At 31.7% G+C, this 23,173-nt stretch overlaps 1 protein-coding gene across 4 annotated transcripts in view; it reads left to right on the forward strand.

Moving 5' to 3' along the window:
• The window catches only part of LOC114945579 (kin of IRRE-like protein 1), a 652,455-nt gene that overhangs the window by 592,495 nt on the left and 36,787 nt on the right, over positions 1-23,173 (forward strand). For all 4 annotated transcript variants that reach the window (XM_085484861.1, XM_085484860.1, XM_085484862.1 and 1 more), the window contains one exon: positions 22,571-22,730. In XM_085484861.1, coding sequence (XP_085340987.1) covers positions 22,571-22,730 — 160 coding nt within the window. The remainder of the gene's footprint in view (positions 1-22,570; positions 22,731-23,173) is intronic.

Below are 23,173 nucleotides of genomic sequence, written 5' to 3' on the forward strand. Positions count from 1 at the left end.
TTTTCAACTTTAACCGAAAATTTCTCAAAATTGTAACATGATTTTGCAATTGTATTCGGAATTGTATTCAATATAAAAAACAATTATTTTCTTTCACGTGTCCGCAAAAAAAAATTATTTTTCATCAAAAAATCTCGTAAGTAAAAATGCAGAAAATTTTACGAATTATAAATTTGGAATAAATGTCGCATCCGAAACATGAAGTCGCGTCGAGCGTAGCAGATTGAATGCGATTCACGGAAACTATCTCCCGTCCGTTCCGTCCCGTATCTCGGAGAAAATAAAAAGGGTGCTACGAGCATAAAGCGAGGGGTGGGTATCAAGACGTAACCAATGTTAGTCAGTCCCAGCTCATACGAGGTAGTTGCCTCCTGAGACCACCCGCCTGCTTATTCTAGGCAGCGCCGCTACTTGAATTTCGAAACGCTGCCGCGCCACCGTAGCGCATTGTGTATACATCTAACCTATACATACCTGGAGTAGGTACTACTCTCTACCTTTAGCGCACGGCAATTGCAATGGAGTCGGGGAAGTTAAAGGAACGCTCCCAGGGTGTATTCCGGGGAGGACGAGAGAGACTATCAGCGACAAACTTTGTCGCATCGCGTGTATCGGTGGCAACCACCGACGCGCCCTTCCTGAATTCTAATTGTCACGATCAGCTGACTGCGGCAGCACGATCGCGAGAAGCGGCGGTTGCGAATGGCCGTGAATTGATAAGAGTTTACAAAGATTATTTTAAATCAGAAGTGTATTTAATAAAGTGTAAAAATATAGTTGGAAAATTTGTGTTCAATTTGACAGATGTCACATGTCCCAAACGGTCCACAGAAATTTGTATGTTAATTTAAGGGGATATTCTAAACATTTTTGAGAAGTGTTGTTTTTCCTGTTTTATCGACAAAATGTGAGGTTAGGTAAACTATTTATTAGTTATACGGATTGTATTTTACCTGAAATTAGACCAGACCAGATTTCATGTGTGCACGAAAATGTAAGATGAGTTATTCTCGTTTTGTGCCGCCAGAATACTATATTTAAACCTCAATTATTTTAGAAATTTGATGTATTGATGAAAATTAACTTGCAACATTCAAAAATTTATAAAACAATCTTGTCTGGTTTTAAATGACTGAAAAAAAAAAATTTCTTTACAATCTAGTGCAATTTTCCGACATGTCGTATCTCGATGTAACTTTCGACAGGAACAAAGCGTTAACGAAATATGTAGAATTCGATTATACCTAAGGAAAGTTCAATCTCCTCCGAACGCGGTTTTACGCGATTACAAAACGGCTGCGCATTAATCTTCCCTAGACGTCAGACATTTCTCTTTCTTTCTCTTTCTTCTTAAAAACTTTCTCAAACAGTATAGAGACACACCTTTCCATCCTTCTTTCAAACAGTTTTATACAAACTTTACAAAAGTTACATTATTTTATATTGCATGTTGGCGATTTTAAATATAATAGAATATGAAAACCCCTTCCAACCCCCCATCATTCGAATAACCATATAAAAATTTTATGAGTAATATTGTCATTTTAAAATTGCATATTAAAATTAAATTATATATGATAATATATTACATATTTTATGAGTAATAATATATAAAATAATATATTCCAGAAATGTACATTAAACTTTGAATAATCATAATTGTGCTATTTTCTGCATCTTTGTACATTTTTGAAATATAATTATTTAATGAATAATACCATTATTCTCATAAAAAATTTATATAAAATTTAAATTATAATATAAATAAGTATATAAAAATTTTATGAGTAATAATATTATAGTTTTACAATTTTATAAGTATAAAATATATAAATAATTATATATTCCCTAGAAAATGTTAAACTTTGAATGATCATAACTATTTAATTTAGCAATTTTTCGCTGCATTTTTTGAGTTGTCAAAAGCATCAATCCAACATCTGACGAATAGTCCAGTAAAATTAGACTTTGATTTCATAAAAATTAGGATCAAGCTGAATTTTTGTGAAAACCTTTATTTCGACGTTCTAATGAAATTCTGAAAAGTACTCTTAATTTTATCCAGGACGTTTTTTTATGGGGAGCAAAAGGGGGTAAAATTTAGTTTTTTGCCATTATCTTGAAATCTATCAATTTTTCGAAAGAAATAGTTATTATCAAAATTGTAGCTCATAGAATTCCCTACAAAAAAGGTCTTCATACTTTTTTTCGTGGAATTAACCATTTCGAAGATATAGATCGAATTAAGTTTAAAAGAGAAAATGTGCACACTACTATAGACATTGCAACTTTACCGCACGTTTTACTAAAAAACGATTAGTTATACAAAAAAAAGAATAAAGACCTTTTTTGTAGGGAATTTTATGAGCTATAATTTTGATAATAACAATTTTTCTCGAAAAATTGATAGTTTTCGAGATAATGTCAAAAAACTAACTCCCCATAAAAAAAAACACCCTGGATAAAAATTAAGGATACTTTTCAGGATTTCATTAAACATCGAAATAAAGGTCTCCACAAAAATTCAGCTTGATCGTAATTTGTATGAAGTTTTGCCCTTTTCAAGTCTAATTTTACTGGAGTAGAAGAATTGCATGAAGGACGCCACAATTATATTATACCATCGGGAATCTCAAAGATACATTAGACTTTTCCGGGTCCCGGCCTCATATTCCTTCCGTCTTCCGTCGCTCACTTTAACCCGGCTCATCTCCCCCAACTCCGTCCTCGTCGTTTCCTTTCGTCTTTTCGTTTCGTCGCTACGGCGACCTCTCCTTAGAATATACGTCGCGAAGGGCTGCAGGAAACGGGCTAACGGTGAGTTGGGCGAGAGCAGCAGCAGCTGCTACCGCGTAAGAGATTTTCCTCGAAATTGCATCTTAAAAATATGATCCGACTTCATTCCGGAGGGAGAGAGCATCCGACTATCACGCAGTGTCGTCTCCCACCCTTTGAACCCCCTTTCGGGGGTCTCTTTCCCTTCCGCGCGACTTCGTTTCCTCGCTCGCGGATAGCTTTTCCTCGAGTCAAGAGAAAGAGAGAGAGAGCTTCGCTTACGAGCAAAACGATCCGCTCTTCTGGCTCACTAAGCTCCTCTTCGTGGTCTTTGTACGTGCCTTTAAACGACGGACGGATTACCCGAACTGAACTCGATTCGCGCCGTTATCGGTGGAGAAGAAGATTTTAAAAAACTATCCGCGCGCGATCATCGCAACCCCGGGAAATTCCCCGATGATTTTATCAAAGTTCCGTAAGCGAAAAGCGGGGGCGGATACTTCTCGGGGCATTTAAGTAGAAATGAACATCCAAGGCGATTTGTTGACCCGATACGTTCGACAGGGGAAAATATCATTCCGCTCTTGAAAGGATCTTTTTTTTTATTTTTATTTTTTTATTTTTTTTTTACATAAAAAGTTGTTTGCACTTTTTCTTTCCGAATTAGAAGTTATATACTGTTTGATATATTTCTTACTTGACGGAAAATATTATTTCACCTTTAACACTATTTTTTTAATGTTAAAAGTTGTTTGTTTTTTTTTCATTTTTAAATGATTAAATTGCAGCGTTCGACAACAAAAATTACAAAACAGTTTCTTATAGTTTTTTGGATCCTGAATACGAACCTGGGTTTATTCCATCATGTTGCAATTTTTAATTAAAGTTGCAAGAAAGGCGGCTTTTTTCACGAACTTTGTTATATTAAAACTACAATGTGTGACGTGCTAGAGAAGTTTTATTGCAATCAAAATAAAGTATTTTAATTAAAATATATATATATATTTTTTTTTAACCAAAAATTTCTCAAAATTGTGACGTGATGAAGCAATTTGGATTCGCGTTCAGCATCCAAGAAACTAGTCTCGTTCGGGTGTTCGAAAAATGTCATTTTTTGTTAAACAGTGTTATAAGCTTTTATATTCGAAAAATACAATATTTTACTTTTATTGCAATTTTAACATTAAAAAAAATTGTTTTTTTTTTTTCAAATGAAAAATTATACGCCCTTTGATATATACAATATTATGTAAGCACGTGTCGGGTAGCAACACGAGAAATATATCGAACTGATCTCTGATTTCTTCATTTCTTCTTCTCCCTCGTTCCATTTATTTCGCATTTGATTCCTCGAACACTCTCATCTTCAGGCTCATCATTGGGATGAATTTTCACGTTCGGTACACCAGAAACGTTTCTCCATCCTTCACCCTACTCTAGATCCCTTTCACTCATCCGGAAAGGTTTGCCTAGGAATTACAAGGGCCAGTTCGCACGTTCTATCTGCCAATCAATCCCGAGCCAGGCAATCGGGTTCGGCGCCACCCAGGTCTTAGAAAAGCGTTTCGGGCTGCCCCAGCAGCAGTAACCTTTTGAGTGGCGAGTCGTAAAAAGAGGGAGAAAGAATCATGAGAGAGAGAGAGAGAGTGAGGGATTTCGCAGAAAGGGATCCGGGTAAAAGTGAGAAAGAAATAAGAGGAAAGAATAAGGGAGGAATAAGAAGAGGGAAGAAATCGAGAAGGTGAAAGAAGAAAGATGTAGGGTGGCCGACATAATGGAGTGCAGTGATTAAGTCGGTTCTATCGTTCACGGGGACAATAGAGAAGTTCTGTACCTACCTGCAGCATCGACGAGCCAATCGGCCGGTCCGGGTTTAGACGAAGAAAGAGAGAGAAAGAGAGAGACCTAACCTGAAAGGGTTTCCCTCAACTCTTCATCTTTTCTCGCAGAGTAGATTGACCTACCGGAAGGACCTCCATTAATACCGTTGCCCTCGCGAATACGCGGAAAGATTGAGAATTTATCTCGACCTTCGCCCCTTCTTCCTTATTAAGAGACAGTTTAATTCGCTCGAATTTATTCTATACAAAAAAAAGTGTCGAGGAATGAAAATGAATGCGTGAAATGTCATTTTCAAAGAATCTCCCCGAGACATTCAATTCCTTCATCTTTTCATCAATTTATGAATATCTGGGTTTTTAATTATCCTTGTATTTTATTTTGAGTGCTGACTAAGTCTGTTTTATCGACAAATATTTTCATTTAATTATTTGATTGGCTACACAGAATAAAAAATCCTTTGCTAGAATTGAAGTATTCATAACAACAAATCTGGGCTACTATACAAGTATATAAAAAAAGATAAGAAAGCTAAATAATTAGTTTTCTTATCAATCTTTTGTTAAATCAACCTAACCTAAACGATAATAAAAACTGTAATTATTTAACTTTCTTGGTTTCTTGAAGTCTTTCATCTTTTCATCAATTTATGAATATCTGGGTTTTGAATCATCCATGTATTTTATTTTGAGTGCTGACTAAGTCTGTTTTATCGACAAATATTTTCATTTAATTATTTGATTGGCTACACAGAATAAAAAATCCTTTGCTAGAATTAAAGTATTTATAACAACAAATCTGGGCTACTATACAAGTATATAAAAAAAGACAAGAAAGCTAAATAATTACAGTTTTCTTATCAATCTTTTGTTAAATCAACCTAACCTAAACGATAATAAAAACTGTAATTATTTAACTTTCTTGGTTTCTTGAAGTCTTTTATCTTTTCATTAATTTATGGATACCTGGATTTTGGACCATCCTTGTATTTTATTTCGATACTGACTACGTCTGTTTTATCGACAAATATTTTCATTTAATTATTTTATTGGCTACAAGTATATAAAAAAAAGACAAGAAAGCTAAAGAAATAATTACAGTTTTCTTATCAATCTTTTGTTAAATCAACCTAACCTAAACGATAATAAAAACTGTAATTATTTAACTTTCTTGGTTTTTTGAAGTCTTTTATCTTTTCATTAATTTATGGATACCTGGGTTTTGGACCATCCTTGTATTTTATTTCGATACTGACTACGTCTGTTTTATCAACAAATATTTTCATTTAATTATTGTATTGGCTACAAGTATATAAAAAAAGACAAGAAAGCTAAAGAAATAATTACAGTTTTCTTATCAATCTTTTGTTAAATCAACCTAACCTAAACGATAATAAAAACTGTAATTATTTAACTTTCTTGGTTTTTTGAAGTCTTTCATCTTTTCATTAATTTATGGATACCTGGGTTTTGGACCATCCTTGTATTTTATTTTGATACTGACTACGTCTGTTTTATCGACAAATATTTTCATTTAACTATTTTATTGGCTACAAGTATATAAAAAAAAAAGACAAGAAAGCTAAATAATTACAGTTTCTTTAGCAATCTTTTGCAATAAATCAACCTAAACAAGAAAATAATTGTAATTATTTAACTTTCTTGGTTTCTTTTTATATACACATATAGTAGCCCAGATTTTTTATTAGAAATACTTTAATTCTAGTAAAGAATCTTTTATTCTCTCGCCAATAAAGAGTTGAATAAAAATAATCTTGGACGTGTCGAATAATGGAAAATAAAACACACATTTTTCCATACTTCGAATATCGGCGAATGAACTAACGTAGATGCAAAAAGATGGCGATATCGATCAAACTCGAGAGACTCCGTGTCGCTCTCTCTTCGCTGCTACCCATTCATATCGATGTACTCATATCGACGTCGTGGCTTTTGTACACCGATTAGATCGCACGGGTGCATCGAGGATAACGGCTTTCTCGCTGCGAATCGACCGAATGCATTTTCCTTCTCACGCGAGAACCCAGAGTTCGGCTCTTAATGCAACGTGGGGCGTACGCGAAGGGGTCGAAAGGAACTATTTGTGTATGTATGTGGGTCGGTGGGTTTCCGAGGAAGTGTTGGATGCTAACGTCGAATTCGGGCCTGGCCCGTACATCAATCAATTTCACTACCATCGCGATCAGGAGGCGCGTCGGAATTCCCTCTAAGAGAGCCGACTCCTCGAGAGGGAGGACGAAAGGTGGCAAAAGGGTGGGTTAGGGGGTGTGGATTCGTTCCGTGCGATTTCGATCTCGCAATTTTTCGTTTAGGTAGATAAGACGAGCGAGGAATCAGGAGCGATAACCGATCGCTTAGTAGTCACCTTACTTGGGGTCTCTTTTCGCCTGACGTCTCCTAAAAAGGAGCGCGATAGCGCGAACTTTCCTCGAACAGCTGTTCGCGAGACTTTTTTTGCTTCTTTTTCTTTCGTCGTATTTCTCTTCCTTCCCTACGCTCGAAAATACGGAACTGCATACAATCTTGGACACTATTCAGTCTAATAATTGCTCTCGCATTGAAATTCGATACATCCTATTTAATTTCCGCCGTAATTTTAGCCCAGCTTTATTCGAGAAGGACGAAAATATTTACTCTCAAGTATCGTGCATACATATGTAAAGGGCGTCTATTTTTGGACGGGATGTATATGGTAAATACCGAAATACTCTATTTTCTAGAAATGTATTAATAGCTCCTGTAACGTTCGGAAATATACATATTTCCAGGTATCTTTGGACCGGCAGCAAGTATGTGTGTCAAAATTTATTTAGATATCGAGATATTTTTGCAGCAAAATTTTATTGTTTTTTATTCTAATACTTTTCTTTTTTAAACAATATACACTTAACAAAAAACGTTGCGAAAATTCTGATTTTGATGACACTTTATATACATAGAGAATAAATAAATTAATTTAAAAACATTTTATTGTGCCCTAAAAATATAATTCTAAAGAATAAAATCATTCCTCATATAGAACAGTTTTTTTTCAATGTATTTATAAATTTATAAATTTATATCTCGAAAAGTATTCGAGATGTCAAAAAATATTTTATACAAAAATTTTATGGTAAGAACACCTCTATTTAATTATATTAATGTTTTGAAGAAATAATTTTAAAAAATGTTTTTTTTAAACCTTCAAAAAAAATTATTTTTCACAATATTATTAATTTTAAATAGAGACATTTTATCATAAAAATATTTGAGTTATCAAAAAATATTTTATATAAACATTTCATGGTAAGAACACCTTTACTTAACTACATTAATAATATCTAGAAAAAATTTTTTTGAAATTCTTGAAAAAAAAAATGATACATACAATGGGTCACAATTAAAAGTTTCTCCATTTATCCTCCCTAAACGTGTGCCTAAATTAAGTATCCTCAAAAGTGCAACTGCGAGATTCTCTCGCAATTATATTACATTCTCTATTTACTCTCGATTTAAAATTTTCGAAGAGACCCCGCGAAGCGGAAAGAACTGCGATCAAAAAAAGGGAAAAAGGATCATAACCATCCTACGCGGGAAATATTTCGCGAAAGCTAGTCGAAAACGATATACAATCCCGCGCGATACCGTAATTGATCGACTCCCGTCGCCGCACTTGTTTCCGCCGTAATAAAATCGACAACGCGCTGCGAATATTCGATAACAACGTATCTGTGTACGACCCTATGCGCAGTAGCGCAATCGGGGGATTGCTACTGTGCTAAAACCCAAAATACAAACGACTTCGGCAAACAAGCGCCGAACCGGCGCTATTCGGCCTGCGACAGGATTCGTCGACAAAAAATTCGCGGATTACATCAGGATCCGAATGCACGTATATCAGACGAGGGATGATCGAAGAAAAAAGGGAGGGAGTCGTGTTTTCCTGCGAAAATAAGCGGAATAAGCGAAGATGATTAAGGGAGTTTCTTATATAAACATATTAAGTTTTTTTATTTTTTTTCAAAATTTAGACAAATTCAAAAAAATGATTTGATGAATATTTTCCACTAATAAAAAGGATAGGTATTTATTAATATTTTTTAAATTCTTGTATAAGGGGATGAAGCTAACAACCCTTATTTAATTTTCTATCAGAACTTTTTAACGGATCGGAATATGATCATCTAAAAATATGCGTTAGAAAGTTTGATTCCTTTAGAAATTTTTTGTGTTTTATTTTTTCGTAAAAAATCAATAGTTTTCAAGAAAAAAAAATAAAAACTCCTCCGGGAAAAATGTTCATATAAGAAATTCCCCTTAATTTTCGACAAAGAATCATCTAAAATGTTTCGATACTTATTTAGCTATACATTTTTTTTCAAAATTTAGACAAATAAAAAAAATGATTTGATGAATATTTTCCACTAATAAAAAGGATAGGTATTTATTAATATTTTTTGATTCTTGTATCGTTAAAAGGGGATGAAACTAACAACCCTTATTTAATTTTCTATCAGAACTTTTTAACGGATCGGAATATGATCATCTAAAAATATGCGTTAGAAAGTTTGATTCCTTTAGAAATTTTTTGTTTTATTTTTTCGTAAAAAATCAATAGTTTTCAAGAAAAAAAAAATAAGAACTCCTCCGGGAAAAATGTTCATATAAGAAATTCCCCTTAATTTTCGACAAAGAATCATCTAAAATGTTTCGATACTTATTTAGCTATACATTTTTTTTCAAAATTTAGACAAATAAAAAAAATGATTTGATGAATATTTTCCACTAATAAAAAGGATAGATATTTATTAATATTTTTTTATTCTTGTATCGTTAAAAGGGGATGAAACTAACAACCCTTATTTAATTTTTTATCAGAACTTTTTAACGGATCGGAATATGATCATCTAAAAATATGCGTTAGAAAGTTTGATTCCTTTAGAAATTTTTTGTTTTATTTTTTCGTAAAAAATCAATAGTTTTCAAGAAAAAAAAAATAAGAACTCCTCCGGGAAAAATGTTCATATAAGAAATTCCCCTTAATTTTCGACAAAGAATCATCTAAAATGTTTCGATACTTATTTAGCTATACATTTTTTTTCAAAATTTAGACAAATAAAAAAAATGATTTGATGAATATTTTCCACTAATAAAAAGGATAGATATTTATTAATATTTTTTATTCTTGTATCGTTAAAAGGGGATGAAACTAACAACCCTTATTTAATTTTTTATCAGAACTTTTTAACGGATCGGAATATGATCATCTAAAAATATGCGTTAGAAAGTTTGATTCCTTTAGAAATTTTTTGTTTTATTTTTTCGTAAAAAATCAATAGTTTTCAAGAAAAAAAAAATAAAAACTCCTCCGGGAAAAATGTTCATATAAGAAATTCCCCTTAATTTTCGACAAAGAATCATCTAAAATGTTTCGATACTTATTTAGCTATACATTTTTTTTCAAAATTTAGACAAATAAAAAAAATGATTTGATGAATATTTTCCACTAATAAAAAAGATAGATATTTATTAATATTTTTTGATTCTTGTATCGTTAAAAGGGGATGAAACTAACAACCCTTATTTAATTTTTTATCAGAACTTTTTAACGGATCGGAATATGATCATCTAAAAATATGCGTTAGAAAGTTTGATTCCTTTAGAAATTTTTTGTGTTTTATTTTTTCGTAAAATCAATAGTTTTCAAGAAAAAAAAAATAAAAACTCCTCCGGGAAAAATGTTCATATAAGAAATCCCCCTTAATTTTCGACAAAGAATCATCTAAAATGTTTCGATACTTATTTAGCTATACATTTTTTTTCAAAATTTAGACAAATAAAAAAATGATTTGATGAATATTTTCTACTAATAAAAAGGATAGGTATTTATTAATATTTTTTAAATTCTTGTATAAGGGGATGAAGCTAACAACCCTTATTTAATTTTCTATCAGAACTTTTTAACGGATCGGAATATGATCATCTAAAAATATGCGTTAGAAAGTTTGATTCCTTTAGAAATTTTTTGTGTTTTATTTTTTCGTAAAAAATCAATAGTTTTCAAGAAAAAAAAAATAAAAACTTCTCCGGGAAAAATGTTCATATAAGAAATCCCCCTTAATTTTCGACAAAGAATCATCTAAAATGTTTCGATACTTATTTAGCTATACACTCTTTATATAATATAAATGATGCTTTGAAGGGGGCCGCGAGGGAAGCAAAAGGAAGAAAGGGTTAAAAGGAAAGGAAAAAAGAGAGTATGGCCGCGACTTGTTGGCAACTTTTCAAAGAATCAGTGCGCCGTCTGACCGGAATGAACGACCCCCTTTCTCCCTCCCTTTTCCTTTTTCTCAGTCCCCAGAAGACTTTCCTTTCCCTCGAGTTGGCTCTCCTTTTACGTCCAACTATACACCAGAAGGAGGATCTCATATGTGACCGCACAGGATTTCTCCTGTGATGGTTCTCTCCTGTGTTCAAAACCGGGAGGGGGGACGATTTTCGTTTGAGGGACGCGAAGAAATTCGATAGAGATCCAGATGGGGAGGCCGGGATGAAATTGGACGGACAGATCGTGTCCGAGATTTCGTGGGGGGACAACGTCTTTGGCGCATTCCTCGAAATCGAATGTCCGGAATGTCCCACTATCGATTCACGCGAGAGTGTCTCCTCTCCTGTATGCGAGAAGAGAAGAGGAGGGGGGGGGGGGGGAGTTAGTCTCTTCTCGGACACGCAAGTGATATACGATCGTATTCCATTGTGCCTTCTTTGAAAATTAAAATAATCTCGAACACGTACCTACAGACGCATATAATTGTTCGTAATTAAGCGAGGGATCGACAAATATTATTTTCATTAACTCGTTATTGGCTATACAAAATGAAAAATCCTTTAGTAGAATTAAAATATCCAAAATAACAAATCTGAGCTACTATATGTGCATTTAAAAAGAAACCAAGAAAGAAATAAATAATTACAGTTTTTTTATCGTTTAGGTTGGATTGACTCCAATGTAAAAGACTGATAAAAAAACTGTAATTATTCTGAGCTATTACAAAACAAGAAAGTTAATTAATTAATTTTTCTATCGGTCTTTTACATTGGGTCAACCTAACCTGTAATTATTCCTAAACAATAAGAAAATTGTAATTATTTAATTTTCTTGGTTTCTTTTTAAATATCTATATATATAGTAGTCCAGATTTGTTATTACGAATATTTTAATTCTAATAAAGAAATTTTCATTCTGTAAAGCCAATAAAGAATTAAATGAAAATAATATTTGTCGATAAAACAGACCCAGTCAGCATTCCCTTAACAATGTCTTTCGAAGGCTTGTCAGAAGGAAGACTCAAAGACGCGCGAGTATATTATTAGCACCTACAGACGTATATAATTGTTATTAAACGAGGGATCAACGAATATTATTTTTATTTAATTCGTTATTAACTATACAAAATGAAAAGTCCTTTACTAGAATTAAAGTATTCAAAATAACAAATCTGGGCTACCACATATGTATACAAAAAACAAGAAAGTTAAATAATTACAGTTTTCCTATCGATCTTTTACATTGGGTCAACCTAACCTAAACGATAAGAAAACTGTACTTATTTAACTTTCTTGATTTCTTTTTAAATAAACATATAGTAGCCCAGAATTGTTATTACGAATACTTTAATTCTAGTAAAGGATTTTTCATTCTGTACAGCCAATAAAGAATTAAATAAAAATAATATTTGTCGATAAAACAGACCCAGTCAGCATTCCCTTAACAATGTCTTTCGAGGGCTCGTCAGAAGGAAGACTCAAAGACGCGCGAATATATCATTAGCACCTACAGACGTATATAATTGTTATTAAGAAAGAGACAAACGAATATTATTTTTATTTAATTCGTTTTTGACTGTACAAAATGAAAAGTCCTTTACTAGAATTAAAGTAATCAAAATAACAAATCTGGGCTACCACATATGTATACAAAAAACAAGAAAGTTAAATAATTACAGTTTTCCTATCGATCTTTTACATTGGGTCAACCTAACCTAAACGATAAGAAAACTGTACTTATTTAACTTTCTTGATTTCTTTTTAAATAAACATATAGTAGCCCAGAATTGTTATTACGAATACTTTAATTCTAGTGAAGGATTTTTCATTCTGTACAGCCAATAAAGAATTAAATGAAAATAATATTTGTCGATAAAACAGACCCAGTCAGCATTCCCTTAACAATGTCTTTCGAGGACTCATCAGAAGGAAGACTCGAAGACGCGCGAGTATATCATTAGCACCTACAGACGTATATAATTGTTATTAAACGAAGAGATCAAACGAATATTATTTTTATTTAATTCGTTATTGACTATACAAAATGAAAAGTCCCTTTACTAGAATTAAAGTATTCAAAATAACAAATTTGGGCTACCACATATGTATACAAAAAACAAGAAAGTTAAATAATTACAGTTTTCCTATCGATCTTTTACATTGGGTCAACCTAACCTAAACGATAAGAAAACTGTACTTATTTAACTTTCTTGATTTCTTTTTAAATAAACATATAGTAGCCCAGAATTGTTATTACGAATACTTTAATTCTAGTAAAGGATTTTTCATTCTGTACAGCCAATAAAGAATTAAATGAAAATAATATTTGTCGATAAAGCAGACCTAGTCAGCATTCCCTTAACAATGTCTTTCGAGGGCTCGTCAGAAGGAAGACTCGAAGACGCGCGAGTATATCATTAGCACCTACAGACGTATATAATTGTTATTAAACGAGGGATCAACGAATATTATTTTTATTTAATTCGTTATTAACTGTACAAAATGAAAACCCCTTTACTAGAATTAAAGTATTCAAAATAACAAATTTGGGCTACCACATATGTATACAAAAAACAAGAAAGTTAAATAATTACAGTTTTCCTATCGATCTTTTACATTGGGTCAACCTAACCTAAACGATAAGAAAACTGTAATTATTTAACTTTCTTGGTTTCTTTTTAAATAAACATATAGTAGCCCAGAATTGTTATTACGAATACTTTAATTCTAGTGAAGGATTTTTCATTCTGTACAGCCAATAAAGAATTAAATGAAAATAATATTTGTCGATAAAGTAGACCTAGTCAGCATTTCCTTAACAATGTCTTTCGAGGGCTCGTCAGAAGGAAGACTCGAAGACGCGCGAGTATATCATTAGCCGTTAGTGACGGCATTTCCTTTAGGCCGGCGATGCAATTAGGCTTGTCGATAGGTGGAAGGGTGTCAGCTGTCTGCGCCTGGGGAATGGACACAATGGGGAAGTTAGTTGATCCTCATTTACGGAGCAAACCCTATGAAACCTAATTATTGGAAGCGTAGTGCTCCCTCTCTCACTCTCTGCTTCTAGTTTTGGGACTGACTGATCAAAGGGTCCCTGTTGCGTTCGCTGCAGTGCTGTATAATGAAATTAAACTTATATAATAACGTCGAGTCCAAAATGTCTCGCGTGATTGGATAAAGTACGCGATTTTCGCTCAGGAAAATTTAATCGTTCTATAATGTGTGCTTATTATATTACAAAAAGAATTTCTAGAATTTAACGCGAATTTCTTGATCAAGAAATTTCTATTTTACAAAACATTAATTCTCTATATATATATAATATTTATTTTATGTTATATACAGGATGTATCTAAATAAGTCTCGAAACATTTTAGGAGATGAGTCTTTGTCGAAAATTAAGGGGGATTTTTTATATGAACATTCCTCTTTGAAGAGTTTTACGAGTTTTTCTTTTTTTCTTAAAAACTATTGATTTTACGAAAAAATAAAAGACGTAAAAAAGTTTCTAAAAGAATCGAACTTTCTAACGCATATTTTTAGATGATCATATTCCGATCCGTTAAAAAGTTCTGATAAAAAATTAAATAGGGGTTGTTAGCTTCATTCCCTTATAACGATACAAGAATTTAAAAAATATTAATAAATATCCTTTTTATTAGTGGAAACTAAGTTTTATTATTTTAATTTGTCTAAAATTTGAAAAAAAAACAATATGTTAATATAAGAAACTCTCCTTAATTTTCGACAAAGAATCACCTAAAATTCTTCGCACTTATTTAGCTACACCCCGTATAATTATATACATTATATAACAAACATATATCGTTGCTGTTCGATAAGAAATCTTCTAAATATCAATCAAAATGGCGCATTTTCTCGATAGTGACGTCAAACGATCTTTCTTTGTCCCGCGCTTCCGATAGTTCCATTACCGACGAACAAAAATACACGAATAATCGCAGAACTAAGTTAAATTGGAACAAAATTACTGTGCGCGAATCTACTTATACGAACAAATACAAGTACAGTAAGCGAGGAAGGGGCTGGCAGGGGGTTGGAAAAGTAGATTGGACAAGTGGAAGGAGGCACGCAGGACGGATGGTGGCTCTTCGCAGAATGGCTCGGTCGCAAGAAAAGATAAACGAAAGTCAGGAGCTGACTACACAGGACGATACTCTCCATTCCGCCTTGTCGGGGACGACGACGAGGAGAAACGCGGACGGAAACGACGAAAGAGAACGGAATCTCCCGAGTCGTGGGAACGGAAAGGTGGCGGAAAGGAGGAGGCTGGGGCATTCGAAAGGAAACTTTAAACTTTGCTATCTCTACCGAGGTAGAAACGGGATACCATACGTGTAAGCCGCGATATCGATCAGCCTGTGCGGGAAATCTCCATCGTAGAGTGTCTTTGATGGTGATTTTGACCGATAAGCTCCGACGGTTCTCTTTGACGTAAGCGATATGAAATAAAACATGATCGGTTTTATATATTTTTTTTTTTTTTCAATTGGAAGGAACTCTCGATCGTTAAAAATGAAAAAGAGGGAGATTAATGGTCCAATATGATGAATAAATAAAGGCAAAATGCAGGTCAATTAATCGACGAAAAAAGAATTCCAATTTCTATACCTAAAAATATATGTACTTATAATTTTCCAATTCTCGTATCCTCCAATTTTTAAAATATGTCTTTTTTCAATTATTTAATTATTATAGTCTTTTTTAAATATTTCATTATATACATGTATTTAATTATTATATTATACACATATAAATTAATATTTATCAATAAATTAATAAATATGACATTTTTGAGTAATATTAATTATAACATGTAAATTATACATGTAAATAGCCTTAAATCGCACAAAGAAACTCTTAGATACATAAGTTGTGGATTATGATAATATAAGGATTATTTTGTAAGATCATTGGATGAATTCCAATGAGACACACAGAGGGAAAAGGGAAGGAACGTAAGAACGCTGCTCCTCAAAAATTCCTCCGACAATCTTAACGAGGTACAACGTTTAACGAGTCCTTTTCAAGCTTCGTCTCTTTGCCGCAAGTAAATCGAAGATAAACCTCCGGGTTTAACTGGGGCTTAACCTATGCTAAAGCGCGCTAAACCTCCTAGACTCGACCACATGGACGGCTGGTTACATAGATTACAATGCAGTTTAATTGAGTTACCGCGCTAATGGCTGCAAACACCACGTGTCCGCGTTCATTTGATTTTTTTTTTTTTTTTGCGCCCTTCTCCCTTTATCACTTTTTTATTACATTTTATTGAAAAAAATCTCTCGCAGAGAAAATGATTTTAATCGTGCAAAAAACTGCAATATATATCAATTCGAGTACGTTCGATTCATATCACGATGAGTAGTTAAGTGCCTATATGAGTAGTTAAATACCTAATATACGCGTGTTCCCTCTCTGATATTTTATTTAACGTTTTATAAAGTACAGTACATTACGTAGTAAAAATATGTATGAAAAAATTCTACAGCTTGTTCCTCTCTCCAAACCTTTTAAATTCATATTTTTTAACAGAAAAATTATTTTTCATATTTATTATTTCTTATATTATTATACTATTTTATTATCTTTTATACTTTTTTACATATTATTATTCTTACATCATTCGGGGGATCCTAAACGTCTTTGAGAAGTCTGTTGTTTTTTTCCAGTTTTATCGACAAAATGTGAGATTAGATAAACTATAAATCTTTTTATTGGCTATACAGATTGTTATTTACTTGAAATTAGAGCGCTTCGCCCTTTATTGTTAATATTAAAACTTTAATTTGTACAGGAAAAAGATTTATCAATCTGTATAGCCTCATATATTTTGATTATAGAATTATGAATTCTAAGCAGTTTATCTAACCTCACATTTTGTCGATAAAACAGGAAAAACAGACATCTCAAGGACGTTTAGGATCCCTTTAATAATATATAAGAAAAATTATTTCTTATATATATTTTTATTTTTTATATTATTATTATACATTATTAATTTATAATAATAATTATTATTATTTCTAGCTATTATTATATTCCTACATCATTAAAGGGATCGTAAAGGTCTTTGAAAAGTTTGTTGTTTTTTTCCAGTTTTATCGACAAAATGTGAGATTAGATAAACTATAAATCTTTTTATTGGCTATACAGATTGTTATTTACTTGAAATTAGAGCGCTTCGCCCTTTATTGTTAATATTAATACTTTAATTTGTACAGAAAAAAGATTTATCAATCTGTATAGCCTCATATATTTTGATTATAGAATTATGAATTCTAAGCAGTTTATCTAACCTCACATTTTGTCGATAAAACAGGAAAAACAGACATCTCAAGGACGTTTAGGATCCCTTTAATAATATATAAGAAAAATTATTTCTCATATATATTTTTATTTTTTATATTATTATATTATATATTATTAATTTATTATAATAATTATCAAATTGAATACTTAAAACGTCGCTAATGGTATTTAAAATAGGAACGATATACATATTTAATTCGACCCAAACTAGTCAAGAAAATTTTTATTTTATTTCCACAAAAATAAAATAAAAATTTTCTTGGCTAGTTTGGGTCGAATTAAATATATCGTTTCTATAATAATTATCATTATTAATTGTAGATAAAATCTCGAACTGTGCGCTTTCTTTCATTCTCGATTTACGCTGAATATTCCCTCTCAATCGCGCGCTAAAAGAAGGGAAGCAACTTTTATCGATATATCAATTAATCGTGCAATTCATTAAATATCTCTCCGCGTTCTGACATTGTGAAATCGGGCGTGCGAAAAGTACGGAGCCGGCGCGAAATTTCGACAGAACGAGACGCCGCGCCGCAACGCGAGAACGTCATCGTGTCGAGAGATTATAAAACAATTGAATAAATCTACTCGCATCGGAGAGAGGGCGCGACATCCGCGGGAAAGAAACGTCCCGGCGGGATAGACAGAGAGAGAAACGGAGGAAGAAATCTCTTCCACCCTCTTTCAACCCCCGGCGACTTCTCCGAGATTCAAATGGCCTCGTTTCAAATCGATTTCGAATTATCTTCGGCGAGCGGATTCTGGCGGAACGGGAGAGAAAAGAGGGTCCGCGCCGGTGTAATGGAGGAAACGGTAGTAAGGTAAGAGGTATGAGAACGAGAAATGGCGGAGGGGGTGGAAGGGGGATGGGGGGAGGGGGTGAAAAGAGTGAAAAACTTAAGGGACTTTTACTGGCCGAGAGAAAATGTTTGCCGGCGAGACAAAGACGTCTTCGACTCTTTCTGTCGTTTTTTTTTCTGATTAAATAGGCAGAACCTATAGCTTTTTACGCGTAATGCACTATGACTCTGGGAGAGGGATATTCTTCTTATTATATATAATCTCGCGCGCTTTTGCTCCTTCGAACTTTCACAGCGTATTTACTTCGACGAAGTAGAAGGAGATCGAGAAATAGAATGGAGTAAAAATCATCTTTGTGTATATATATGTATATATATATATATATATGTGTGTGTGTGTGTGTGTGTGTGTAAAAATGAAAAAATGATTTTCGCATTTAAGACAGTTTAAATAAAATACATAGTTACACAAAATTTATAATTGTTTTAGAATTTTTATCATTTTAATAGGAAAATAATTCATTGAGGCACACATTGTTAATTTATTATAAACTGATAATAATCTCAGAAAATCTTGTGCTTAAAATATTTAGATATCTCTTGAATAAAAGACGTCTGAAGGTATATTTCTAAAGAATTTTTCACTTATTTTTGAAGAAACTATTTTTCAAAGTTGTATGTATTGGAGAACTTATTTTATTTGAGGTAATTGATTTAAATAAAAAAGATAAGTAAATAAAATTAATAATTGTTTAGAATTTTTGTATTTTTAATAGCAAAAGAATCGAAACACATTATTAATTTGTTTATTTATTATAATTTGATAAAAATTTTCTAAATTCTATATATAATCTCTCTAAAAAAATGTCTCACTTATTCTTTAAAAAACCTTTTTCACCGTTATGTATTAAAAATTTTATTTTTGTATTTAAATAAAATTTATAAATGTTTCAAAATGTTATATTTTTAATAGAATAAAATAAATGAAATACAATATTAATTTATTTGTTAAAAATGAACAATTTTCTAAAATTCGACATTTTAAATATTTATATATGTACATATAGAATTAAAAAAAAAATATTTTTATATAGTATATATATTTGAAAAAATATCTCACATATATATATTTAAAAAAGTCTCACATATTTTTTAAAAAACCTTTTTCACCGTTATATGTATTAAAAAATTTATTTTCGTGTTTAAATAAAATTTATAATTGTTTCAAAATATTATATTTTTAATAAAATAAAATAATTGAAATACAATATTAATTTATTTGTTAAAAATAAACAATTTTCTAAAATTCGACATTTTAAATATTTTATATATGTACGTATAGAATTTAAAAAAAAATCTTTTTACATAGTACATATATTTGAAAAAAAAATAGAAACAATGTTCCTATGATTGCAATATAAATCGAAGTTAATTCTCGATAATGTACGGGGAGCATATTTTATCAAGATATTTTAATAATCCGCTTTATGTATAATTACACGAATTTCACATCTCGCCAACAACTAGCCCGTAAATTAGGTAGTAGACGGCGGTCGCGGAACTTTCGAAGGCCCCGGCCTGCCTCTCGCCTGATTAAGCAGTTCGGCCTGCATTTGACAACGGCAAACGACGACGTTATGCGCCGCGCCGGCGTTATACGCCGACTCGTGCTACTTGTTGGCCCTGACGTGCGGCTGTTCCGCTTACGCGTTTCGAGTTCGGTGCAGCGACCCTCCCGGTTGCGAGTTTCAGGACTACGATATTAGCACCGAGCATTTGTCCCGCCTCTCATTTTCGTCGCCAGAACAGGGGACAGAGTAAGACATAATGTGCGCTCCACTCGCCCCTTCGTAGTTAATTAAACCGACAGATTTGTTACGGCGACACGTAACCGTGCGAGAAACTGGTAAAACTGTTCAAACCATATTTCGCCGTACACATCCTCTCTCTGGCGAATAATGGCGGGATATACAGGATGATCGACGAGGGTGAAAAAAACTTGGACAACTTGTTCGGTCATTTCAAGTAGAAAAGTTCTATGTACTTATATAGGTCCTATTTTGATTTAATGTGTATCAGGCTTGTTTATTTTTTAACATTAATTGTTTATTTATAAATAATGTGCAGTGTTTTCTGTGTGTTATCTAAATAAAATTATATAGATGAGAGCATCTAGATGAAACTTTCGCATCATCTTATCTTTATATAGAATGATAAAAATATGTATTGTATTCAATATTATAATATTATATTTAACATTATATTATTATATATTATATATATATATATTATATTTAATATTTAATATTATATAGAATAATAAAAATATGTATTATCTATATCTGCAGCTTAGATGAAAAAAGCATTACCTTTACTAAATTATCTAGAATGATTTTCAGATAATTTTGATTTAGAATCATAGCACATAAAAATACTTAAATAGTAGGACTTAAAAATTTATACATAAAAATATAAATACATATATATATATATTTATATCCTTTTTATAATTTACATTTTTTTATAACTGTGTTTATATAAACAGTCTTAAAAATTATTATCTAGAAAATTATAGATGAATCGCCATATAATTTTATCTTTTATCTAGATATATTTAAAACAAAATCATCTTCATCTTATCAAAGATGAATTTACATATTTTAATATGGCTAATTTTAAAATTATCTAAGCACAACATTGATAATGTGTTTTATTTTTTTAATTTATTATTTATTATTGCATTTTTAATAAAATGCTTTCTTTTGTGACTCTACAATTAATTAAAATAGAACCCGTGTGTGTTGATATAACAATTTTTACTCAAAATGACCTTCTAAACAAGCTGTATTATAAAAATATTTTATACTCGTTTTAGATTGCTCTGCATATTTATTAATTAATATTATACTGTTAATGTGACACATAATAATGGCAAGATGAAACTTCATTTTCCTTCAGCGTTCAAATTTCCCAATTTCTGCGAATTTCTGCGAAATATTTAATTCAGTTGCAGACTAAAGTTTGATCTTTTGGATTTTTATAATTAATTAAAATAGAAATTATATAAAATATAATTAATTTTTAAAATATGTGTTTATATAACAATTTTTACTTAAAATGGCTTCCCAAACAAGCTGTCAAAATATTTTATACTCTGTATATTTATTAATTAACATTATACTGTTAATGTGACATATAATAATGGAACGGATTCATCAACTGTTCAAATGTCGCAATTTTTACAATATTTAATTTAGTTAACGACTAAATTTACAATCATTATAGGAAAATATACATATAATGAAAGAAAAGAAAATATTTTTCCATTATTTATATACTATTTTATTATTTTTTATATTTGTTATCTTATCATTTATTTCCGTCTCTTCACTACAAAATGAAATTTTTCTATAATCTCGAATAGCTACGTGATATGTCTTCGGATGTATAAGACACGCAAACAGTTATAATCGTCCTTTTTGTGTGGAGATTCTTGATGACCCTCGTTATACGAATACGACTCGTTAACTTGTTCGAGTTGTACTGCATGTGCGACAGCATTATACAGGTATATACGCGTATATGTATATACATACATATGCACCTTCGTAATCTCTTGCAAGATACTTCTTCTCTTTGTCTCTCGCGGTCGTAAAAGCGTTCGGTCTTCCGCTCGGTTGTTGACATTTCTCGAGGCCGAAGAAGCAAAAGGGTGGTAGGGACGATACGATAAGGTACGATCATAACGGACAGGAAGACATCGCTGCAGTCGCGCTTATCTTTAATTTATCGTGAAATTAAAAAGTAACGAGAAATGAAATCGCATGCTCGATCTCGCGGCGGAACGACGAGCCCTCTCGCGGGGAAAACAAAGACATTGCATCTCTTTCTTACAGATGTCACAACTGTCTGATAAAATAATATATCATACTTTTTTTTATTGTATCCGCCTTTTTTTTATTGCATCCTCAGAGTCAAGAGATTACGTACGTTTCCGTGCTCTCTCGTTCTCTATTTTAAGGAGATCCTGAACGTTCTTGAGAAGTCCGTTGTTTTTCCTGTTTTATCGACAAAATGTGAGGTTAGATCAACTATAAATCTATTTATTGGCTATACGGACTGTTTTTTACCTGAAATTAGAGCGCTTCCACATTTGGTAATATTAATACTTTAATTTGTACAGAAAAAAGATTTGTCAATCCGTATAGTCTCATGTATAATATTTTGATTACAGAATTATAAATGCTTAGAATGCATAATTCTGTAATCAAGATATATGAGACTATATAGATTGATAAATCTTTTTTTTGTACAAATTAAAGTGTTAATATTATCTATGTTATGTTAATGTAAATTAAAGTGTTAATTTATCTAATCTCACATTTTGTTAATAAAACAGGAAAAAACAACAGACCTCTCAAGGGCGCGAAATTTAAGATTTCCTGAATAGCGTAGAATTAATTTTTTTTTATCCGAAGCGTCTCTTTCTCTTTGCAGAATCAAATTCTGGCGCATAACACGTCGGCGAGGATCATCTGGTCGAATCAAAGCCTCGTCCTGCAAAGCGTGACAAGGAGCAGCGCAGGAAAATACATTTGCGCAGCAACGAATGACTTGAATGAGACGCGAAGCGAGCCGCTGCACTTTCGCGTTAAATGTAAGTAAAATTTGTGATTATTTATTTTTTATATAGTCATTTATTCATATTTATTCATTATTTATTCATTCCTTTATTTATTTATTTATTTATTTATTTATTTATTTATTTATTTATTTATTTATTTATTTATTATTTATTTATTTATTTATTTATTTATTTATTTATTTATTTATTTATTATTATTTATATATATTTATTTATTATTATTTATTTTTAATTATATAATTCATTTATATATTTATTGACTAAGTACATGACATGATGAGTCGAAGACTTGTGAAAATAGAAGAAAATATATAATTCAGTTAGTGATAATGGAATTTTTCACATCGAAAAATAATTATTGTTTAAATAAATCAGAATGCAATACTTATTTATTTTCGATGAAATGTCACTACTTCAATCATATTTTAATTTATTCAAGTTAAGAGAAAAGAAAA

Source organism: Nylanderia fulva, unplaced genomic scaffold (assembly GCF_048542155.1).
Source record: "Nylanderia fulva isolate GAGA-0341 unplaced genomic scaffold, ASM4854215v1 Scaffold32, whole genome shotgun sequence".
NCBI classification, from domain to species: domain Eukaryota; kingdom Metazoa; phylum Arthropoda; class Insecta; order Hymenoptera; family Formicidae; genus Nylanderia; species Nylanderia fulva.